This window comes from Python bivittatus, unplaced genomic scaffold, assembly GCF_059951505.1.
Source record: "Python bivittatus isolate LINGU-HERP-01145 unplaced genomic scaffold, Pbiv_v1 ctg000220_np1212, whole genome shotgun sequence".
Taxonomy (NCBI): Eukaryota; Metazoa; Chordata; class Lepidosauria; order Squamata; family Pythonidae; genus Python; species Python bivittatus.
In genome coordinates, this window is record NW_028277048.1 from 20,692,834 (window position 1) to 20,714,306 (window position 21,473).

General features: G+C 41.1%; 1 protein-coding gene and 1 long non-coding RNA gene across 4 annotated transcripts; one reads left to right on the forward strand and one right to left on the reverse strand.

Annotated features, from left to right (window-relative positions):
• Positions 1-1,700: 1,700 nt before the first annotated feature.
• Positions 1,701-15,078, reverse strand: LOC112540715 (uncharacterized). The gene is made up of 3 exons (XR_003084792.2): positions 14,914-15,078; positions 10,076-10,196; positions 1,701-4,587 (listed from the first exon to the last, which is right to left on the reverse strand). It is a non-coding gene; the product is annotated as an uncharacterized LOC112540715 (long non-coding RNA).
• On the forward strand, positions 14,632-20,820 carry DAZAP2 (DAZ associated protein 2). Of its 3 annotated transcripts, XR_003084787.2 has the most exons (5): positions 14,646-14,858; positions 17,491-17,612; positions 18,462-18,704; positions 19,392-19,582; positions 20,521-20,820. XR_003084787.2 is itself a non-coding variant. In XM_007420729.4 (4 exons), exons 1-4 carry the CDS (start codon positions 14,846-14,848, stop codon positions 19,518-19,520), a joined length of 507 nt encoding a protein of 168 aa, XP_007420791.1. In that variant the 5' UTR covers positions 14,647-14,845; the 3' UTR covers positions 19,521-20,656. The 3 variants fall into 3 exon arrangements, 2 of the variants coding, with proteins under 2 accessions (XP_087994214.1, XP_007420791.1); XM_007420729.4 differs by having other exon boundaries at positions 14,647-14,858; positions 19,392-20,656; XM_088138088.1 differs by lacking the exon at positions 18,462-18,704 and having other exon boundaries at positions 14,632-14,858; positions 19,392-20,656.
• The last annotated feature ends 653 nt before the right edge of the window (positions 20,821-21,473 follow it).

Consider the following 21,473-nt stretch of genomic DNA (forward strand, 5'->3'; position numbering starts at 1 on the left):
CCTCGCGCCCCCTTTCCCCACCCACAACCCTCAAAGTGCGGAGGATTTCTTCTTCGTGCCCTCCTTCCCCTTTGCTTTTCGGCTTTCCCCTTCTCATCAAGTCAGAGAAGAGAAAAAAAGGCCAAACGGAAGGGGTACGGTAGCGGGGGGTTTTGATGCGTGCAAATCTCTCCGCTTCAAAGTCAAAGGTACTTCAGAGGCAGGTCTGATTCCTCCTGCCCTGCCAAATGCTTTGGGGGATGTATGTGCTATTTTAAAAAAAAGTTCCGATGGATTACTGCAGTCAGCCTGACAAAGAAGGACAGGTAAACAATGTGTAATGACCTAGAGAATTAAAGCAGAGATCCAGCCGTAGTGTATCCTAGCCTAGAAGTAACACAATCCACAGGGTAGGGCTTTCTTTTTCTTTCTTTCTTTCTTTCTTTCTTTCTTTCTTTCTTTCTTTCTTTCTTTCTTTCTTTCTTTCTTTCTTTCTTTCTTTCTTTCTTTCTTTCTTTCTTTCTTTCTTTCTTTCTTTCTTCCTCTCCCCCTCCCTCCCTCCCTCCCTCCCTCCCTAGCATGCAGATAGGATGAAGCTGCCTGTATTTTTCCTCTGGCAAATGTTTGTGCTGTAGCTCAGACAAAAATTCAGTTTGACATCCATGCTTGAGTATTTCCACTGCAACCGATGGACGACGTGGTCAATTTACATTGGGAGATGGTTGGAAATTCAGTACAAAAAATACCTATAGGTATTTCTCAGCAAAAGAGAAAAGGAAAGGGGGAAAAAAAGACAAAAGAAAGAAAGACCAATACTGTATTGCTGTCAGCTTGATAAGAAGAAAAAAAAGATAATTCAGAACTGTCTCCAGGGAAATAGCAAGCTAATCTCTCTTTTTTGTCTGCAAATTGTTGTGCACCTATCTTGTCAGCCCTGCAAGGTAGGCCAGATCAAGAAGCAGACATGGCGGACATTCCAGGAATACTCTTTATAATAGTAGGGTAGAATAACAGAAGCTTGAAAGCCTGTCAGAGTTTCTCTCTGCCCCATTTTATACTGAATGAAGACAAGGCAGGGTTATTTTGAGTTTCTTCCTCATGCTTTCCTCTTTTGCGGACCGAGTCATTTTTTCTCAAAATTCCCTGTTAAGAGTTCCCTCATGCCTTCCCCATTTCCAAGGTCAGATCTACATTCCTTCACACTTCTACCAACAGAGACCACGGTTGGGTTTTTTACTCTCCCTACTGGTCTATCCTTCTGTGACTCCCAAGAGTACTTAAGTCCTAAACTTTATTTTGGGATTTAGTGGCAAGAAAAGATGATTGTCCCAACTTTGTAAATCAACAAAAGGGATTGGCGATACATGACAAATTGCAGTACAGAAATTGGTTAGCATTCTGTATTCTGAGTACTATCTCTGCTCAGTGGCAGTGTCCCTCCCGAGGCTGAAGCTGGGACCTTTGCAAAACACAGAGTTACAGGCTGCATTCTGTCAAAGAAATGGCAGCAATATATATTGGCCACCCTCTAAAAATTATAATGTACTTTGGCATGTTACAGTACTAATCATCGCTGACTTCCTCAAGCCAAAGGGACTGTTTCACTCACCAGATCAAACTGCTCTGAGTAAATGAATGATGAAAGGAGATGAGCATTTAGCGGAAACAAATTAATAACTGAGAGCTGAATTGATGGCTTCCAGAAATTTAGTCACATTCTGCATATATAGCCAGCTACTGTTTTTCTAAGCATGAAAGTAAACCACATTTTCCATCAAAGCAAATGCTTAGAAAAGAATGGTGGTCTGCATCCAGATCCATGAAGTACATGAACATTAATATTATGCATATTCTTTTTCTGTAATGTATACCCAAGTAACATTGTCAACATTTTCAGTAACAACCGAATCCATTATGGTAAAATACCTCTGCTCTGGTACAGCTGGTTTTCAGATATCACATTGCAATTCAGCTAAGAACTTAGTTTGCATAGGCTGCCTGGTGATTATGAATATTTAAATACATCCATCTTGCTGAATTTAGGCTCATTTACATACATTGGCATACGATTAATATAATACATTCAGGAAAACAGAGCACATTAATTTTTTAGTTCAATCAAGAGATGAGCAGAATTCTTTCTAAAGCAACATTTTAGAAAGGGGGACAAAATCTGAAAGTTGTGTTTCTTTCTAGTTGCTATCAAATACACTGTGTAGAAATCTTCATAGATCTTTATTCCTTTCTCAACGAATCTGTATTCCCAGTTATCAGTTGTTCTCTGCATAGTCAAAGCCCCCTTTTATACATTCTCTCTGCATCCTTTGATAGGTATCATTCTTTACTGCTGTGATTTTTCATAATCCATGTACCCATTTTGAAATATCTTGATGTTATTACTAACCCACACTTGCATATGTTCAGTAGCCACTAGTAACAGCTCAATTTCCACTAAAATGTCTTTTCAGTTAGATATTGCACAAGTACTAAAAAAAATAGCAAAAAAGGCCCAAATTGAGTTACAGGTGGTCCCCGGGTTAAGAACGCCCAGGTTACAGACGACCCATAGTTAAGAACAGAGCATATTGTAGCAAAACACAAGTTAAATACACAATGATTCAAGTTAAATACACAATGGTTCAAGTTCATTACACAATACTACTTACACAGTATTATACAATAATTCTATTCTGGCTTACATACAAATTTGACTTAAGGACAGACCTTGGGAACAGAACTTGTTCTTAAACTGGGGACCACCTGTATAGATCTTTGAAAGGTGGCTAAATGGCGCTTAACATAAAGATATAAGGGAGTATAATAAGCCCCTGTGGTGGCCCACCCAGTGGTATGTATGTATGTATGTATGAGAAAACCATGCCGGTTTTCAGGACAGAGGCATAAACTAAAAGCAATCCCCACACATAGAGCAACACTCGCTAGTTCGCTTTGTTTTTAAAGTCAGCTTTTCAGAAATTTGAAAAAAGACATTTTCATCCAAGCTGGGTAACTTGCAACTCTCCAGATGCTTCTGAACTACAACTACCAGAAGCCCCATATGGAAGCACCCTTAAATGAAGATTGGCTTCTGGTATACTTGCTTTATCTACCTGTAGGCAGACTGAATCTTTACCTGAGAAGAAAATTAAGTTTAGAATGCAAACCTATGAAGGAACTGGTACTACAACTGACACCAAATTAACATGTATGGGCAGATAATCTCCAACATTTTACAAATAAAAATAGGAATAGGTTTGCAGTATCAAGAATCACTTGGTGAGCTCTGGGAAAAATCTGCTTTGAGTTGATCTTGATTCCTGAGATTGCATAGACAGGGACATGTAGTCTTCCTGGCACCTGTATGGACATACAGTGGTGCCTCGGTTCACGAGCGCTTCTGTTCACGAACAATTCGGGTCACGAACAGCTCCGGTCGCAAAATTTTGCCTCCGTTCACGAACTCCGCATCGGGTGACGAACAGGATTCGCAGCCATTTTCCCTGCCGTGACACGTGGTCGTGGCTTCCTGTAGGGAGGGGGACTCTCCCTCCAAACAATAACCGCCTCCCCACCCGCCTTCCTGTCCTCCACGCCAGAAGTCGCCTCAAGCAAGGTTAGCGTTCTCTCTCTTCGTACTGTACTTTGTGTCATATTTTTGCGGTTTAAAAAAAAAAATGGTTCAGAACGGATTAACCGTAATTACATTGAACCTTATGGGAAAATTTGATTCGGTTCACGACCAATTCGGTTCGCGACCAGAGTCATGGAACGAATTAAGTTTGTGAACCGAGGTACCACTGTAGTTTGACATTGCCACCTTCTGGGTTTGTTTTTTTCTCCCATGGCTGGCTGGGGAATTCTGGGAATTGAAGTCCACCCATCTTAAAGTTGCTGAGGTTGAGAAACATTGTACTAGACCATCGAACAATAAGCTCCTTGGCTGATTTCCAGGAGAGGAGGCTACAAGGTGCTCCTTCTCAGGGCCAGTGAAAACAATCTCCCTGCAGAGACCAAGCTATCCCCCTCTTTGACAAATTTCAGAATGTTATTAAAAACTGAGGCTTTCCAGAGAGCATTCCAAGGACTGCCGTTCACTCACCGCGCTACCTTTTCCCTTTTAACTTTTACTGTTATGGTGCATGTGGCTGTCCATTTATTTTGATTCTTTTTTTCAATGTGGTTTGTGTTTAAATCCTCCCAGGGATGTACTATTTTTTTTTTCTTTTCATATCTTGCACACCCCCAAGAGTCAGGAGATGACAGTGGGATATAAATTCAAGAAACAGAGACATTTGTCTATAACACATTTAGCTTTTATGAATAAAGGTGTGCTTTTAAAGCAATGGGGATATTAATTCTGAGTTGCAACAGCAGCAATCTTTTTCCGATGACCCCCAGAAATTTCAACCTCTGTAATTTCATGATAGCTTGGCCTTCACCAATATACAAAACATTTGGCCTACACCAGGTTGAGGAAGACCGTACTATACTGGTGTTATTCTTTTCTTTTATACATTGCTCCGTCACTTTGAAAGCCTCTGCCCATAGTTTCCAGTTTAGGGGAGAAATGGAAAAAGTTCTTTCTTCAGGTCACATTCAGTTGAAAAACTGGAAGGCAAGGAGACAAGAGATTTTTACGGTGAAAAAACCAGACATTCACTGGTAGCTAACTGATTAAGTACAAAGAATCCCATACTCCAGCCATGAGAATCTTTCCAAAAGTTCCAGTCTTTTGAGGGCGTAAAAGCAGATTCTTTTTTTTTTTTAATCAAATGGAATGAGAACGATAAGGGAAAAAATGCAGGGGATATCTTCAGTACCATACCTCCGCCAAGCAAAAAATATTGTGGGTGTTTTCTGTCTTTCCTTCAACTTTTTGTGCATAAAAAGAAAAGAAGAAAGTGCTGGGAAAATGCAGATAGTTTCAACGGGAAGAGTAGCTCATCTGGAATTCACTTCTCTCTAGCAAGGAAAATCCTGTGGATGAGGCAGCAGTTATCTCTGACAACATAGTTCTTGCTTTCAAACTGTTTCTCCTTTTAAGTGAACAGCTGTAATGAATTTGCAGCAAGCCTGGCTTTACTCTAAATTTATTCGGGACTCTTTTCCACCTTTCAAAATAAGAATATTTTCTACTCATGAATTATTTAAACTTTGTGCCTAACAGTTTGCTCTGCACATTCATGAGTATACAAGAGGTGAAATTACATAGTAAGTAAATGGAGAGCATTGATCAGAAAGGTTACGACTGTCTAAAGCAGAAAGGAAGCTTTTGGTCCTCCAGATGTTGCTAAGGAAGGCTCACCACTGGCCATGCTGGATGTTGTAATTCAGTGTTTACTACGATCTACAGCAGCGTTTCTTAAAGCGTGGTTCAAAGACCCCTGCGGGTTCCCCAAGACCCTCTCAGGAGTCTGCGAAATCAAAATTATTTACCAGATATTGCAGATATTTGTAAAACATTTTTAAAAATGTCACTCTTCTCATTGTTATTTTTATTTCTTAAAAAATAGAGGGTTTTTCATGAAAAATATTTTATTTATGTTAATATCTAATGGGTTGTTGCTGCTGCTGCTGCTGCTGCTGCTGCTGCTGCTGCTGCTGCTTCTTCCTCTTCCTCTCTTTGGACGGTTTTATATTGTAACTTTTACATGATTCAATAAATAAATATTCTACGAATGCATCAATTTTAATTTTTAACATGGTAAAAATTGTTAATGAGAGCCAGTTTAGTGTAGTGGTTAAGGCACCAGGCTAGAAACCGGAAGACTGTGAGTTCTACTCCCACCTTAGCTGTGTGACCTTGAGCCAGTCCCCCTCTCTCAGCCCTAGGAAGCAGGCAAGGGCAAGCCACTTCCGAAAAACCTTGCCAAGAAAACTGCAGGGACTTGTCCAGGCAGTCACCAGCAGTTAACACTGTCTCAAAGGCACACACACACAAATATTGATCAATACAATCTATACAAACAAAAGCTCTTTTGGGGTCCTCCATAATTTTCAAAAGTGGGAAGGGGTCCTAAGAGCAAAAAGTTTAAGAAACACAGATCTAGAGGATCTCAATCAAGCTCTAAAGATATTTTTTGAAGTCTGGACACCAAATAAATACTTCTCAAAATGTTGCAGAAATGGGTGCAATGACTGACCTATGTTTGGATTGTCTCAAGAAGTGCATTTACGCAGAAATAAATTCTTTTGTGTTCAACGGGACGTAATTCCAGATAGAGGGTACTTAATGGGGAGGTCTCCAGTCTGAGCCAGTGCTAGCATTTAGGTGGCATCAGGGGTTATTATTTCACCATATATGTAATAATAGGGAAATCTGACACATTAAATCAAATGTAACTGAAAATACACCTATTAATGCCCCAATCTATTTCTTTAAGTTAACCCAGAAGGCCTACAATTCAATCCATCAAAACTATGGTCAGTGAACTGGTGCCCCCTGAATGTACTCTCTCTGGGATTTCTGAAAATTGTGGTCTTGCACACTTGGAGGAGCTTAGCTAGAAGAAAGCTGCATCAAAATGCAGAAGGCCATTCAAACAATCATTCTCCCATGGTTGTATAAGGAATGGTGTAATCTTTGCTATACTCTACTCAGTACAGTTGCAATATGGTAATACAGATAAGTAAGTGCTGTTAAAGAGTAAACATCATACCCTGACACTAAGCCATAATATGAATTATTTGGTTTTGACTGAGCATGTTGGGTGAATTCAGCCACTGAGATCTGTAAACCATAGTCTAAGCATGATCGTTTAGACAATAAACCATGATTAAATCATGCCTTAGTACAATAAGTGACTCCAGTTTACCATCCTACATTCTCCTAGTATACACACGCACTCCTCTATGATGTGAAAGAACATGTCAATAAAGTTTGGTACTGGCCTCCATTAAGCATAAAATCCGACTGGATGACTTTGGGCCAGTCTCACTCTCTCAGCCCAACCCACCTAACAGGGTTGTTGTGGGGAAAATAGGAGGCAGGAGTATTAGGCATGTTTGTAAAGGTGGGTTAAAAATATAATTATAACAACAACAATAGTAATAATAATTCCCATTATGCTTATTTGAGTCCTTAAAATCTTTAATACAAGCAGCCTGTGTCCTTAATCTGTCTTGTATAGATCACTTCCTGTAAATCTATATTTACAGAGAAATCTGAATGCATTCAGGGCTTACTCTCACAGAAGTGTGCATAGTATGGTAGACTTAATTACAATAAATGTAATTAGTGGGAATTAACATTTGTACATTTGATTACATTTTCACCAGGAAATTCTGCTGTGATATACCACTGCCACCCTACTCCAAAACTCTAGGTGTTCCTCAAAAGAGATGATGTGACAAGGTGCAAAGGAATACAGATGGTCCCTGGGTTAAGAACTTCCAGTTTAAGGATGACCCATAGTTAAGAATGGAGCTTATTGGACTTCCGGGGAAGCAATGGAAGATTGAAGACGGCTTCATGCAAGCAGAGCTGCCAGCCATGGAGGAAAGAGAACCCGGTGAAGGGATTGGCTCCTTGGAACCCCTCTATGGATCAAGGAGAGGACTAGGATCACCCACAACTTTGCTCCATACAGAGGCTCGCCCATGAAGAGATTGCAAAATAGCGATCTCTGCTGGGTTTGAGAGCTCTGGAAGTGGGGCGGGGGGGGGGGTGGAATCATCTTGCCTAAGCTGCAGTTCATACCTTCAAACAGACACTAGGTTCACCCACTTCCTCTCTTAACTACTTTAGGAAATTACTTATTATTGACCTTTTGGATGTTAAGAACCTTCTAAAGGGCAAGTTTAATCACCCCAGGAGAGCTTCCTTCTATCCTGGATGAAAGAAGTTTCATGTAAGTTTAAGGATTAAATAGAAACATTTTAATTTTGGGGAAACAGCAAAAGTTGATTTTAGAAAGTTAAAGGGCCAGATGGACTTGAAAGAATATTTCCTGTGGGTTGATTAAAATTTATTAAAGGATATATGAAGATTTTGAAATTAACGCTAAGAAATCCTCCCATGGGAAAGTTTTGCTGACTGGAGAATAAATATATGATAAGAGGGAACTTTGAAGGTTGACCAGAGGGAACCAGAGAGAACTAAAGATTACAGTTAAAGGAGAAGAGACTTATTAATACAACAGAACAATATTATTTGACTATAGAAGAAATTAAAGCTGTCTGGGAACAATGTACTCAATTACTTTCAGGATTGTCTGCCACTATAGAAATGGATATAACAGAGGTTACAGAAGAGGAACAGACTTTACAGGATAAAACAGAGACTGAGGCTGATTTGAATATGTATTTGAAAACAGATTTAAAAATCACAGACTATAAGAGTGACATGGGACAAGATGCCAGAGTGGATTTACAAATGAAACTGGCTGTTTTAATAACTAAAGGGGACATGCAAATAATAAATCAGAAGAGTGATTTGCATAACTTTTTCATTTTGGACTTACAAAAGGGACCTATTAAATTACCGAAGCTGTTCTTGAGAGGAGACAAAGAGAAAAAGATAAGAAATCAACTTGTGGGACACTATTTGTCCGGATTAAAGACCAAGCTTTTTAAAAGTAAATGGAAGGACTACAAAGTGAACTTATTTGGTCAGAGTTAAAATATATATATTGTGGTTTCTGGTAGTTATTAATGGAATTTCTTTATGACCAGGACTGAATGATGAAGCTTTAAAGATTTGTTTACTACTAGGGAGAGATTTCTTTTGCTTTATCTCTTAGAGAAAGGGATAAGTTGGAGCACAAAATGGATTTATTTCATTAAGGTTTATCTATCTATCTATCTATCTATCTATCTATCTATCTATCTATCTATCTATCTATCTATTTAAAATTTCTGGTAGCTCTTAATGGACTTTTGTTGAATAGAACTGAATGATGAGTTTTTACAATTTGTTTATTGATAAATGATGAGTTATGGGAAGAAGAGATCTTTTTTATTACTGAAATACTAGAGAAGGTGTTGAATTACAGGAGTTGTTTATACTTGTCTGGAGGGAGGAGGGAGTCACTTTTATATTTCTTTTTTTTCTTTTTTTCTTTTCTTTTTTCTCTCACTTTGTACTTTTCTTTTTCTCATTTTTTATATTTCTCTTAGTTTGTATTACTCTTTTATCTTTGTATTTGTAAACTTTAATAAAATTATTACTAAAAAAAACAGAACAGAGCCTATTGTAGCAAAATTCGAGTTGAATACACAATGATTCAAGTTAAATACACAATGGTTTGAGTTCATTACACAATACTACCTATACAGTATTATACAATAATACCGTTCTGGCTTACATACAAATTCGACTTAAGGACAGACCTTGGGAATGGAACTCGTTCTTAAACCGGGTACCTGTAATGGTGTTTTCCCCCCTTGTACTACAGCTGTAATGAGTGAAGAGTAAAAACTCGTCTAGTCAAGCCTGACTCCTGGTGACTACATGGGCAGAAACTATGCAGTGTTCATTCAAGATGTGTTTCAACTACCCTGCCTAACTAAACTAATTAACTAAAGTTGTGGCTTTCCTAGTGGTTTCTCATCTAAGTATGAACCAAGCCCAGTCTTGCTTAGCACCTGAGCCCAGGGAAGGTTAACCAGATGTTGCTATCTGATGAGGCTTTATAATGACTACTTAAGCCTAATAACATATAATAATGTTGTCCATATCTTAGGTTATGATGCAGTGCACACTTATTGGGAAAGAAGTCATATAAAACTGAGCCAGTGGGGTCTAACCTCTTATAGATTTGTTTAGGATTATGCTATGAGCCAGTGTCTGCAGCAAGAACCAGGGTGGATTGATGTGTTTGGAGGAGATCTCACCTAGTACTCATTTGCTTTATCTTAATTAAAATGTTTTTAAATCTCCCTTCAGTAAAACTATCAAGGTGGCATAGAGCAAAATATAAAACAATTTTTAAAAAATCAATGAAAAATCAACAGGGAACATGCTAACAATTCTGATGAAATAAAAATGTCTTCTCCAGATGGTGCTGGAATGATATCAGTTGGTGCTATGCTACCTTGAGGAGGATATTCCATTTTTGTGTAACAGAAAAAAACTCTCTTTACTAGGTCCACATACCTGACTTTAAATATTTGAAGGTGTCAGAGAAGAACTTCCTATGATGAACAGGACATTTGGGCAGATGAATCTTGAGCTTTATAGTTCAGTACCAGTGCTTGAAACAGTGGCATAATCTGGACTGGAAGACAATGCTATTGTTGAAAAACTGGTGGAAGAAACTCCCTATAGCTGCTCCTACGTAATTGCTATAGCTTGCAGTAACTGAGGTTTCCAAGCATTCTTCAAATACAGCTCTATGTGTAATACATTACAGAAGTCTAATTTCACCTTCTCAAGAAAACAAATTGCATGTAATTATTACTTTTTTAAAATGAAGAACTCACACCACATTTTTACAAGCTTCCAGTCATGGTTATTCAAACCTCAAACCTCATTCTGTTAGTATGGATCCCTGAAACAAACACTTCTGGGTCCTAAGCATCAAGTGAAGCTGGGATTGGCCGAATTCCCAGCACCAGGATTTGTAAAACTCAGTACAGCCATCTGGTGGATAAGGGAAGCCAAGGAGAATAGCTAACAACCAACTGGGTTTTGGAAAAGAAATGTAACACTTTGAAGAATGAAGGTGAAGGACAACCTGGACTGAAAAGCTGATCATGGTTCTCAGAGTAAGTATTGTGCAAGAAAATGTTGCCAGTAAGACCCTTTGTGTAAGTCTGCCTACCCCTAGGAAGCAACCAGGGGCATGGAGGTCAGTACACCACCTTTCTGCTATGATAAAATCCATGAGGTTAGCCCTTAAAGTAACTACCATTAGCTAAAGCTGATGTGAACACAGCAGCATGAGAAAGCAGGCTTTTGATGTTAAAAAACAGCACTCTCTAGTGCAAATTAAAAGCCTTGTGGCTTAATTAAACTTGAAACATATGTGCAAGGACCTTCCACTGACCTCATATGCATGGATTTGGACATGTATGCAGTTCTTTAGCTGGAAAAGTAACTCCTGAGAGTAAAGGGTATTTCCCATGTGATTTTTATCTCCCTGAGAATTGTTTTGCAGCAAAAGAAAACAAAATTGATTAGCATTAATCAATATATGAAAATAGCCTTTTAATATATTATATTTTAATATATAATGTATTGCAAACAGGCTACATGGGGCTGATATATGATTCCTTACTGGCTTCAGAGTCAATGTAACACTAAGATCTAGTTGTCACATCACACTAAGCCATAATGGGATTTGCTGGATTTTGGCGTAGCACAAATCAACCACTGTGGCTTATTCAGCAAACTGGGATTAAATTAAACTAAGTCTCAGGGGAATGTGCTGCTTTGCACTTGTAATTTTGGCATACTACAGCATATCCTAGCCTGGCTCCCTCCATAAGTGCTGGACTACAATTACCATCATCCATAGTTGGCATGATTAGTGGGAGTTGCTGTATAACGTAAGCTGAAGGCGACAGCTAAAAGAGGGCTAATCTGCTGCAATATAGATAATTGTGCAGTATTTTGGAATTTGAGTATTTTCTGATCTTGGATATCTTTGCCTATGATGGCCTCAGAAGAATTGTCAATTTTTTTCCTCATTCTTTGCAGGAGACATAAGTTGGTAATAATTAATAACTGTTCATTCGTTACCCTCAGGTCTGTGCTGTGAGATCTTTCCAGGTTTCACTGCAACCAAACTGCTGTTGAATGAGTTATCTACAGCTATTTCTTGGAAGGGATATATGAATGCTGCCTCTATTTTCATCTGATTGAGATCCTGCAGCATATGGAATTACACGGGAGGGCATGTTTGATTGTATCTTGCCACATCTGACAAGCAATTTGGAAAGCACTATCTCACATTTATTCGGAATAAGCCCTACTGAATGTAATGAGGCTGCTTCTGGAGAATTTATGCAAAGAAATATACTATAAAATATTTACAAAATTAAGCACTCATGTTTGTAATTATCTTTTGTATGCTCTGGAATTTAGGATTACATGCTTTGAATGTAATATGTGTTTGTTCACACTCAATTTATATAAACAAACTCATTTATTTAAAATAGCTTTTTTGCTCTACTACAATTATTGCTCCAACATGAGCTCAGTTGATATCTGGCTAGAAGCACTTTTTCCTAGGAGAGAATCACCTTGAGTGAGAGGGTGGGAAGATGTTCAACAGATCAAGAAAACAAAATGTAACTTTTTAAATTAAAAAATTAATTTAATTTAGTGATGGATAGAGGTCTTTTCTGTGGTGGCACTCCAATTTGGGGGCACTCTGAGGACAATTCACATCTCTTTGGATGCCATTTCAGTACATGGGAAGAACATACACTGTTTTTAAGGTTTCATTTCTCTTAGTTGTATTGTATTTGTATTTTATTTTATTTGGCAATTCAAACTCGACGAAAAACAGGTAAAAGCCGCTATTAAGGCCTACCTTGTGGTGGAAAGGGCAGCAAAGCGGCAATACTTCTCTGCCCTTATTGCGACTACAGATAGCCAACTGGCAGCCTTGTTTAAAGTGACCCAAGTCCTCCTAGGGAAGGGGGACTCAGAGGTCTGCTTACAAGGCTGTGTGGAGGAATTTGCAGAGCATCCGTCACACAAAATCGCTCGCATTCATTCCAAGTTGGATGCCAGCTTTGGTACAGGTCCAGGGAAGATGCCTTGGGTACAGTCTTGCCTGGTTATCTGGGAATAGTTTGATCCTGTTGGACCTGAGGAAGTGGACAGGGTCCTTAGGACTGTGAGCTCAGCCGTTGCTCCTTAGATCCATGCCCCTTCTGGCTAGTTAAGGCTGCCTGAGGGGTGTCATGTGGTTGGATCCTAGTGATGGTTAATTCTTCTTTGAGAGAGGGAGTGGTTCCGCCCCCGCCCTTAAGGAGGCGTTGATTCACCCCCTTCTCAAGAAGCCATTGCTGGATCCTAACATACTGGACAATTTTCGTCCAGTATCGAACCTCCCTTTTTTAGGGAAGATCATGGAGAAGGTGGTTGCACAGCAGCTTCAGTGGGCCCGGGATGAAGCAGATTATCTGGACCCCTTTCAGTCAGGATTCAGGCCTGGAGATGGGACGGAGATGGCACTGGTCCTGCTTTTGGATGATCTCTGGTGGGAGTGGGATGGGGGAAGTGCATCTATCCTTGTTCTCCTTGACCTCTTGGCAGCCTTCAGTACCACTGACCATGGTATCCTTCTGGATTGGCTCCGTGGGCTGGGAATGAGCAACGCAGTATTGTGCTGGTTCTCTTCCTTTCTGCAAGGCAGGCACCAGGCAGTATTAATTGGGAGGAAGAGGTCCTGCCCTCGACCCTTATTATGTGGGGTTCCGCAGGGTTCGATTCTTTCTCCACTCCTATGAAGCCACTGGGTGGGATCATCTGTCGCCATGGGATGAGGTATCATCAGTATGCTGATGATATTCACTTATATATCTCTGTCCCTGGTGAACTAAGTGATGCAGTTGACGTCTTGTCCTGGTGCCTGGAAGCTGTAGGAATTTGGATGGGGAACAACGGACTCCAGCTGAACCCTGGCAAGATTGAATGGCTCTGGGTTTTTGGGCCTTCTGGTTCTGGGACTTTACCACCTTTGGTACTCGATGGGGTTGCCCTACCCCAGACAGACCCAGTGCGCAGTCTGGGTGTCCTTCTAGACTCTCGACTCCTGCTTGAGGAGCAGTTGGCAGCCGTGGCTAGGAGGGCCTTTGCAGAGCTTTGTGTTGTACGCCAGTTGCGCCCTTTCCTGGATTGCAAGGCTCTAATCACAGTCACTCATGCCCTGGTCACCTCCCGAGTGGATTACTGCAACACGTGCTACATGGGGCTGCCCTTGAAGAGTATCCAGAAGCTTCAGCTAGTGCAGAACATGGCTGCATGGATAGTTGTGTGTTCCCCTAGGAGAGCACACATTACACCTCTGTTCCCCAAGCTGCACTGGTTGCTGGTTTGCTTCTGGGGGCAATTCAAGGTGTTGGTTTTGACCTTTAAAGCCCTTCGTGACAAGGGGCCAGATTATTTGAGGGACGGCCTCTTCCCAGTGACAGCTACCCGTCCCAGCGGCTCAGGCAGGAGGGGGTGGGTGCCGGAGTTTTAAAGGCAACACCGTCTCCAAAGGAGCTCCATCAGGCGGGGCCCCGGCAGCGGGCCTTTTCCGCTGCGGCCTAGCGGACGCTAGCCCCATCTCCCTTAGCCTCCCAAAGGCCCTCCAGACACGGTTTTTTCGTCAGCCTTGGGGATCCCATGGGGAGCCTGCAAGGTGGCTGCCTGAGGTCAAGGGACTGTTGTTCTTCCGCTTTTTGGGGTTTTATCACTTTACGTTATCTGCTTATTTTACTTGAGATCGTTACGGAGTTTTTAACTGTTGTTGTGTTGTACGCCGCCCAGAGTCACGTGTCTGTGAGACGGGCGGCTGCATAAATATGCTAAAGAAATAAATAAATACAATTGTATAAACGTGAAGGGATAGGTGACAAGACAATTAGCCCGCGCGGCTGTCTCTCTCCGTTTTCGGCACAGAACGCGTCGACCACCCCCTTCGACTCCCCTCCCCCGCCTGCTCGAGACCGAGCGCCACGCCCCCTCGCCTCTGTGGCCACACCCCTTGACACAGCCGGCGGTTCTTTCTGTTCCGTTCCTCGCGGTAGCGCTGCGGCGTGACGTCACGCGCTTAACGTAACCCCTTTCATCAGGGCTGCAGCGACAACAACAAGGAAGTGATTGAGCGAGGAGGGTCGACGCCGCCGCTAAAGCTAGCGAGTCGCCTGAACCTTTCGTAGTCGGGTGAACCGTCTTTCTTGTTCGTTCGTTTTCAACGCCGCCATCATGAACAGCAAAGGCAAGAGGCTGATTTCCTCCTCCTCCCCCCCCACAACCCCACCCAATCGCCTCACCTTTAGCAGGGTCGCTGCTCCTTTAAGGCTACCGCCGCAGTGTTGTTATGTGTGGGCCTACTCAATGACTGGCGGGAGCCCTGACCAATGGAAAGCCGGGCAAAGTCGGGGTGAAGGCAATGGGGGAAGGGCTCATGTTAGGTGGCTATGACGTAACCTTCCTTGGCAGGTTGTTAACCCTTTGGCTGCCGCTGGAGCGGGTGTTCGTGGGCCAAGAGAGCCCTTCTTTCCCTTTCCAGATGTTCACCGGAAACACGCGAGTCCGGAGGCACCGTACGGGCGAAGGGCTTTATGGTGGCATAATCTCTTGGAACGGAGCCCGTGGTGTCACATGCACGTGAAAACTCTGAAATTTGGGAGATGGGTAGAGATTGGTCGCCAGAGCTTGGGGGGAGGATCGGAGCTTTGACAAGTAGAAAGTCCCTTGAAGTCGACGATTTGGTGTGAGCTTCCCTTTTGGCACAGGACTGCAACGGGCAGGCACGGGGCCTAATATTCTGCCCTGCTCGTTAGTCCTGAAAAGGGCTTAGATGCCGAAGTCCTTCTACGGTTCCAGAACTAGCAGCCGACCATTCTTGCTCTGCATTCACAACCCCTGGGGTTACGTGGAATCCCTTGACATGCAGGCAAATTCTCTCCTTGCTCCTAAAGAGTACGCTGAGGACTTGTACACAAGCAAGGGCCAATGGGCTTCATTTCCTCCTCTCAGAAAGTGGCTCTGTCTTATAACACTCCTTATTTCCTTTGTAAATGTCAGGGTTGTAGGGAGAGGCTGAGGTTGGGCAGAGGCTGGAAGGCTAACTGAAGAGAAATTGTGTCTGATCCTCAGGGAGGGGTTTGACACCAGAATGGATTGCACCTGTCCTTTGATTAAAATTGGAAAGAAATGAACAGTGAACACAAGGAATGCAGAAGCAAACCACAACATCTGGGTGCCCCTGGGGAGGACTCACACTCATTTCTCCTTTTGCTCCTTGTTAGGTGTTGCCCTGCATTTGCCTTTAACTCTGTGTTTCCTGGATAATGGGTGTATTTTGTCTCCGCAGGTCCTAAACAGAAAGGAAATCAAGTTACAGATTGGTATTTGGATAGTGGTTAAAATAGTACACTGATAGTCCAGTCCTCTTCAGGTTTATCTAGAAGCAAGCCTAGCCAGTTCAAAGGCTTGCATTTGAACTGTCATACCCAAACTTACAGTTTACTTCTCATGAATCAGAAAGAAAGACTGACTGACTGACTAACTGATGTGGTAGATTTCATAGTCCAAACGTTGCCCTAAATGGGATATCCTGCACCTGTTTAATTCTGACGCGTTCCAAAATGAAACAGTACAGTTCAGTATATTTCTTAAAATGTATAAGATGTTAATATAAACAACTGAGAATAAAAGTACAAAACAGATAAAAACAATCTGAGTACTCTTAAAACATTATGGTCTCTTGAGGAATCTAGAATATGAACTAGTTGGACTTAAAGTCTCTCTGAGCCAGAAAGCTTATTAAATAGTCCCTAGTAAAAGGGGCTGCCCCAACTGAATTCATTTAGGTTATTAGTGACTTTTCACGATTGATGGTATTAACTGTGTATGTCCTTTGCTTGTTCCTCATTGCTTCCTATGACTTTTTTCAATACTTTATTTCAAGATTAAATTGCTTGAATGCTGCCTAGCTACAGAAGATCAGTTCAACTCTTTTAAGCCACAAAAACAATCTGACTGCTTGACTGTACCATCCAAACTAAAGCTGTTTGTTCTGGCACAGATAGCCTAATGCGTGAGCATATATAAAGTTTCAACTATAGGAGGCTGGAGTGTAACATTTAAGTCTAGCTTCCTGTAGCTGAATTCTGCATGTGCTTCCTTTGGTTGTGTTTGTGGCAGGCCAGAGTGGAGCATTTGAACAGTCTGGCTGCTTTGGAAACATCAAAAGATAGGCAGCAGTGCTTGGGGTGGGGTGGGGTGGGGTGGAGGGAAGAATCCTACAACCTGGGTAAAAGTGCCATGCCATATGTGCAATACCATGCATATTGGGAAAAATGCTTACATTGCGATCCTATGCATCCTTGTCTGGGAGTAAGTCCTGTAGAACTCATTGGGACTTATTTCTCAGTAGAAAAGCCCAGGATTGTATTGCGAGGAGACCAGTCTCAAATATCAGTGTTTTTGCTTGCTTGATAGTTAAATCAGAAGGCTTAAAATGGATTTGGTATCCAGTGGAGAGAATAATGGTTAAGCAATTGTTTGCTTGTTGACTTCTGAAAGATATTTATGGTGCCCATGAGATGGCACTGTCCATTTAAAAATACAATGTAATTATTGACTACCTTTGTTCTTAAGCTTAGTGGGAAAGCTGGCTTGAATGACATCACCTGGATCTCATCTATGGAGTCTTTTGCATATTAAAGAGCAAAAACACTATCTTTGGATCTTTTGCTGTTTAGACATTGTTCTTTGCAGAAAGCTTTTTCTTTCTTTCAGATAAGGCTCCCAAAGGAGGGTTTTTTCCTTGATTACATATACTTCCTGTTCCATTTACAGGAAGGACAATTGTGCTGACATTGATTAATTTCTTCTCTTAGGTCAATATCCTACACAGCCTTCCTATCCAGTTCAACCTCCTGGTAATCCGTCTGTGTTCCCGCAGACCATACCACTTCCTCAGGCTCCACCTTATTCTGATGCCCCTCCTGCCTACTCAGAAGTATGTACTCAATCACTTTCTATTATAAGAAATAACATGAGACTTTCTGGATCAGATCAAAAATGTGTTTTCACTTACTAAAGTAACAGTTATGATTGATACTTGATGATCTAGATGGGCTATCATCAGCGGGATGCTACCACTCAGCTGATTTAGTGACAAGGATGTTCTCTAGAAGGTTTCCAGTTCCTCTTCTGGAGGTGGTTTTGCTAAATTTTTACAGTTTGAGTTGTGATTTCAGTCATTGGCAAACTATACATCTGCCTGAATGCTTCATTATAAGCCCATGGTCAGCATAATTATCAAGATACCCATTGATGCCAAAAACAGAAGTGTATGTCCTGAAACCCTAGAGTTGCATGCAGACCATGAAAGAGATCTTTTTAAAGTTCTCATTCTGTTGTCATATTTAAAGTGACAGAAGGGGGAAATTATTCCATATGGGACTGGGAAATACTCCTGTTAATTCAAAGCAATTAAATTTTAATTGAATGTAAATGAAATAAAAATAAAGTTTTTATCCTGACCTCTTCCACTTTTGGAACTGCAGAATCTGGCACTTTAAGGCCAAGTGTGGCCCCTCACTCACACACTCTTTTAAGTCAAAAGTTTTACACAGTGAAGGACAAATGGGAGAAGGCTGTAAACTTTGTATCTCATGTTGTGAACTTCCCAGAAACATCTAGCCAGCTGGTTTAAATTGATTTTTTTGTTTGTTTAGTTTAGGAAGCTTATTTCCATTATCGGTGGCAAACATCTTCCTAAGTAGAACCAGATCCTTTGAGATGGAAAATCTCTGAGTATATAGCCATGGAATAAGGGATGCTTTATATGTGCTTTCTTCCTCAGCTGTACCGCCCAAGTTTTGTACATCCTGGAGGTGCCACTGTACCTACCATGTCTGCAGCTTATCCTGGTGCTTCATTGTACCTTCCTGTGGCTCAGTCTGTAGCTATGGGGCCAATGGGTTCTTCAGTTCCAGTGGCTTTTTATCCTGTTGGCCCTGTCTATCCTCCTGGATCTACTGTACTTGTGGAAGGTGGCTTTGATGCTGGAGCAAGGTTTGCTACTGGTGCTCCTGCTAATATCCCTGTAAGTAGGCACAGAATATTGTATTTGCTATCTAGGGAAGAGGATTATGAAGCTAGTCCCGCTCCCCCCTTACATGGTAATAGTGGTATATTACCATGTACGTGCAGTTACCAAGATGTAAAAGAAATGATTTTTTCTCTATATTTCACAGTTGTAAATGCAAAGTACCTGCAAGGATTTTAAGGATTTTCAACCTCAAATATTAATATGCTTTAAACTATGAGATAAGACAAGAAAAAGGCCCACAAGGGTCCAGTGTCTCTTATGCTTTTACCTCTGTCTATAGATGGTAGTGAGAATGATAACATAAATACATTTACTTGAGCTCAGGGTAACACTAGGGCTCTTCTGAGGATGCTTTGACCCTCTTGTAAAGATTCCATCTTCATTGGGGAATTACCCCTTCTGAAAGGGAAGCCTGCTTGACGTGCAAACCTAACTTATCTGCAGAATTGTCAGGGAGGTTGGTAAAAAAAAAAAAAATCCTAGCCCATGGTTTATTCACCCAACCACACAGTTTGAAAAACCTAGCTTAGTGTAACTTGTGCATCCTGGAAGCCATGCAAGAAGCTTGCTAAAGCTGATTTTTGTAGCCCAGCTTGGCAGCCTCTGTCTAGTCTGTAGTCTGCACTGTGTTAGCCTTGTCATACAGCATCCCTCTAATATGTTGCTGTTGTTCTCTTTCAGCCTCCTCCTCCTGGCTGTCCTCCCAATGCAGCCCAGCTGGCTGTCATGCAGGGTGCCAACGTGCTAGTGACGCAACGGAAGGGCAACTTCTTCATGGGGGGCTCTGATGGTGGCTACACCATCTGGTGAAGGAAGGGGGGCTACATTGGTGTAAAGGAACGACATCACATACTGTCAGCACTTCTCACAATGTAACCGCTTTAGTCGTATTAACCTGGAGTTGCAATTTAGACACATGACGATGCGGGGTGTCTTCCTGGTGCCCTGACCCTTCAGGCACTTTTTCTTTAAAAAAAAAAAAAAAGCAAATTTTAAAATACAAAACCATGCAATGGTAGGAGTGCCTCTCTTAAACCTTGGGGGTTAAATTGTGAAATGAATGTGAGCTAAGCTATCCCTCAAATTTCCCTTTAGTTCCACCAGAGAGTGCTTTTCACTGCAGCTCTCTCTTTCTCTGTGTCTGGCTTTTATTAATCAACTATATATAAAAATGGGGGTGGGGGTGGGGATGAGAAAAGGCCAGGGGAGGGAGGAATGGAAGTTGGAAGAAAACTGGCTTCCACGTATCAAACGTACAAAGCTTGCAGATCAGATATACCTGTTGCCAATGAATAGGAGTAAGATACATCTTTCCTTTTCCTTAGAATCAATGGTGCTGGGGAGAAAGATAGTCAGACATGTTTTGGGGGGCATCTATGGTGGATGCCTGATAGAAGAGTGTGATGGGGGGCTCAGTTCTCCATTTAGAACCCCTCGGTTGGTTCCTTCTACTCACGTTTGCTCTCTGTTCCTTTGCTAGGAAAGTATGCAGCTAGAGCGATGTCCCAGGATGTCCTTTTTTATATATTCTTAAGTGATCTTGGACTCCTTTGCACATTAAAAATCTAACTGAAGCCATGTTTTGGTGCCAGAAATACAACATTTCATTAAATGCTTCCTGTATGTTTCAACAAACAAACAAAAGAGCTTAAAATGAAACAATTTTTTTAAAAAGGGGGGAAGCAACCCAGTGTCGTAATAACTCTTAAGTGGAATGTTATTCAGGCTAGAGAGACAAAAATGTCTGGTAGATGTCAATCAGTGTGCAAGTTTGCTGGATTGATGGTTTTTTTTTGTTTTTGTTTTTTAGATGCAAACATTTAAAAAGTGACTTGGGTACAATGAAGTCTTATTAGGATTAAGAAGAATATTTCAGGGATCCTCAATCTTTTGTTGTTGTTGTTGCTTTTGTTTTTATGAATTAAAAAATTATCAGATTTGGTGAATATATTTTATCTTAATTTTCTGTGTGTTGTATGTGTCATGGTCATCCATACAGCTGACTGTTAATGGAAGGTTGAGATTCTAGGTCTCTCTGTAAACACTGTGGTGCACTTAACTTGTGGACTTTTTATACTAAAAACAAGTAGAATAAAGGCTATTTTGAAAATTTGAATAAAGTGACAAAGTTGAATTTAGCCTCTCAAATTCCTGTCCATTATAATGCTGCTAGTTTTAAAATTGATTTTGCCTCTGTATTTGTTCCTTTGTTCACTGTGCTGTCAGTGTGAAAAATTATAAATTATATGATATAGGGGACGTTATAAATATTTAACACATGTATCACTACATGTAATGTTAAGTGTCTCAGTAGGAAGCCCATTAGTATATTTTTAAATTAATGCAGAGCCAGTTAAAATCCCCCCCCTTCCCTGAAACTGCTATTAGTCCCACAAAAGTATCGTCATTAGCAGCCATGCATGCTTTCTTTTCTCAGATAACAGCAATGTAGAGAAGATTATTTTCTTTGGGACTGAGGCAGGGGAAGAAAGAGTTAAAATATTTTGGTTCCATATGCCATAGTTCCAATGGAAATCTGCCTCCTGGTTCTGCTGTTAATAAGAATAGAGTAAACCGATATGCTTCTAAAAAATGTTTAGAACTGTCTGTAGTCCTGAATGCACAGAAATGAAAGCAAATATGTTGTTCCACTTTCTTCCAAGTACTGTATTTTAAAGATGGCAGTCTATCCCCCCACCCTGTTTCTGTCAAGAGCTGCTAATATATCAAATTCTTCCTCTCACTTTCTGCACCTATGACAAT

Bases quoted from the DNA above. Each gene is read 5' to 3' on its own strand.
- DAZAP2 (XM_007420729.4), top strand. The intron at 17,613-18,461 runs GTATGTACTCAA...TTTCTTCCTCAG, and splicing joins CCCCTCCTGCCTACTCAGAA to CTGTACCGCCCAAGTTTTGT. The intron at 18,705-19,391 runs GTAAGTAGGCAC...GTTCTCTTTCAG, and splicing joins GTGCTCCTGCTAATATCCCT to CCTCCTCCTCCTGGCTGTCC.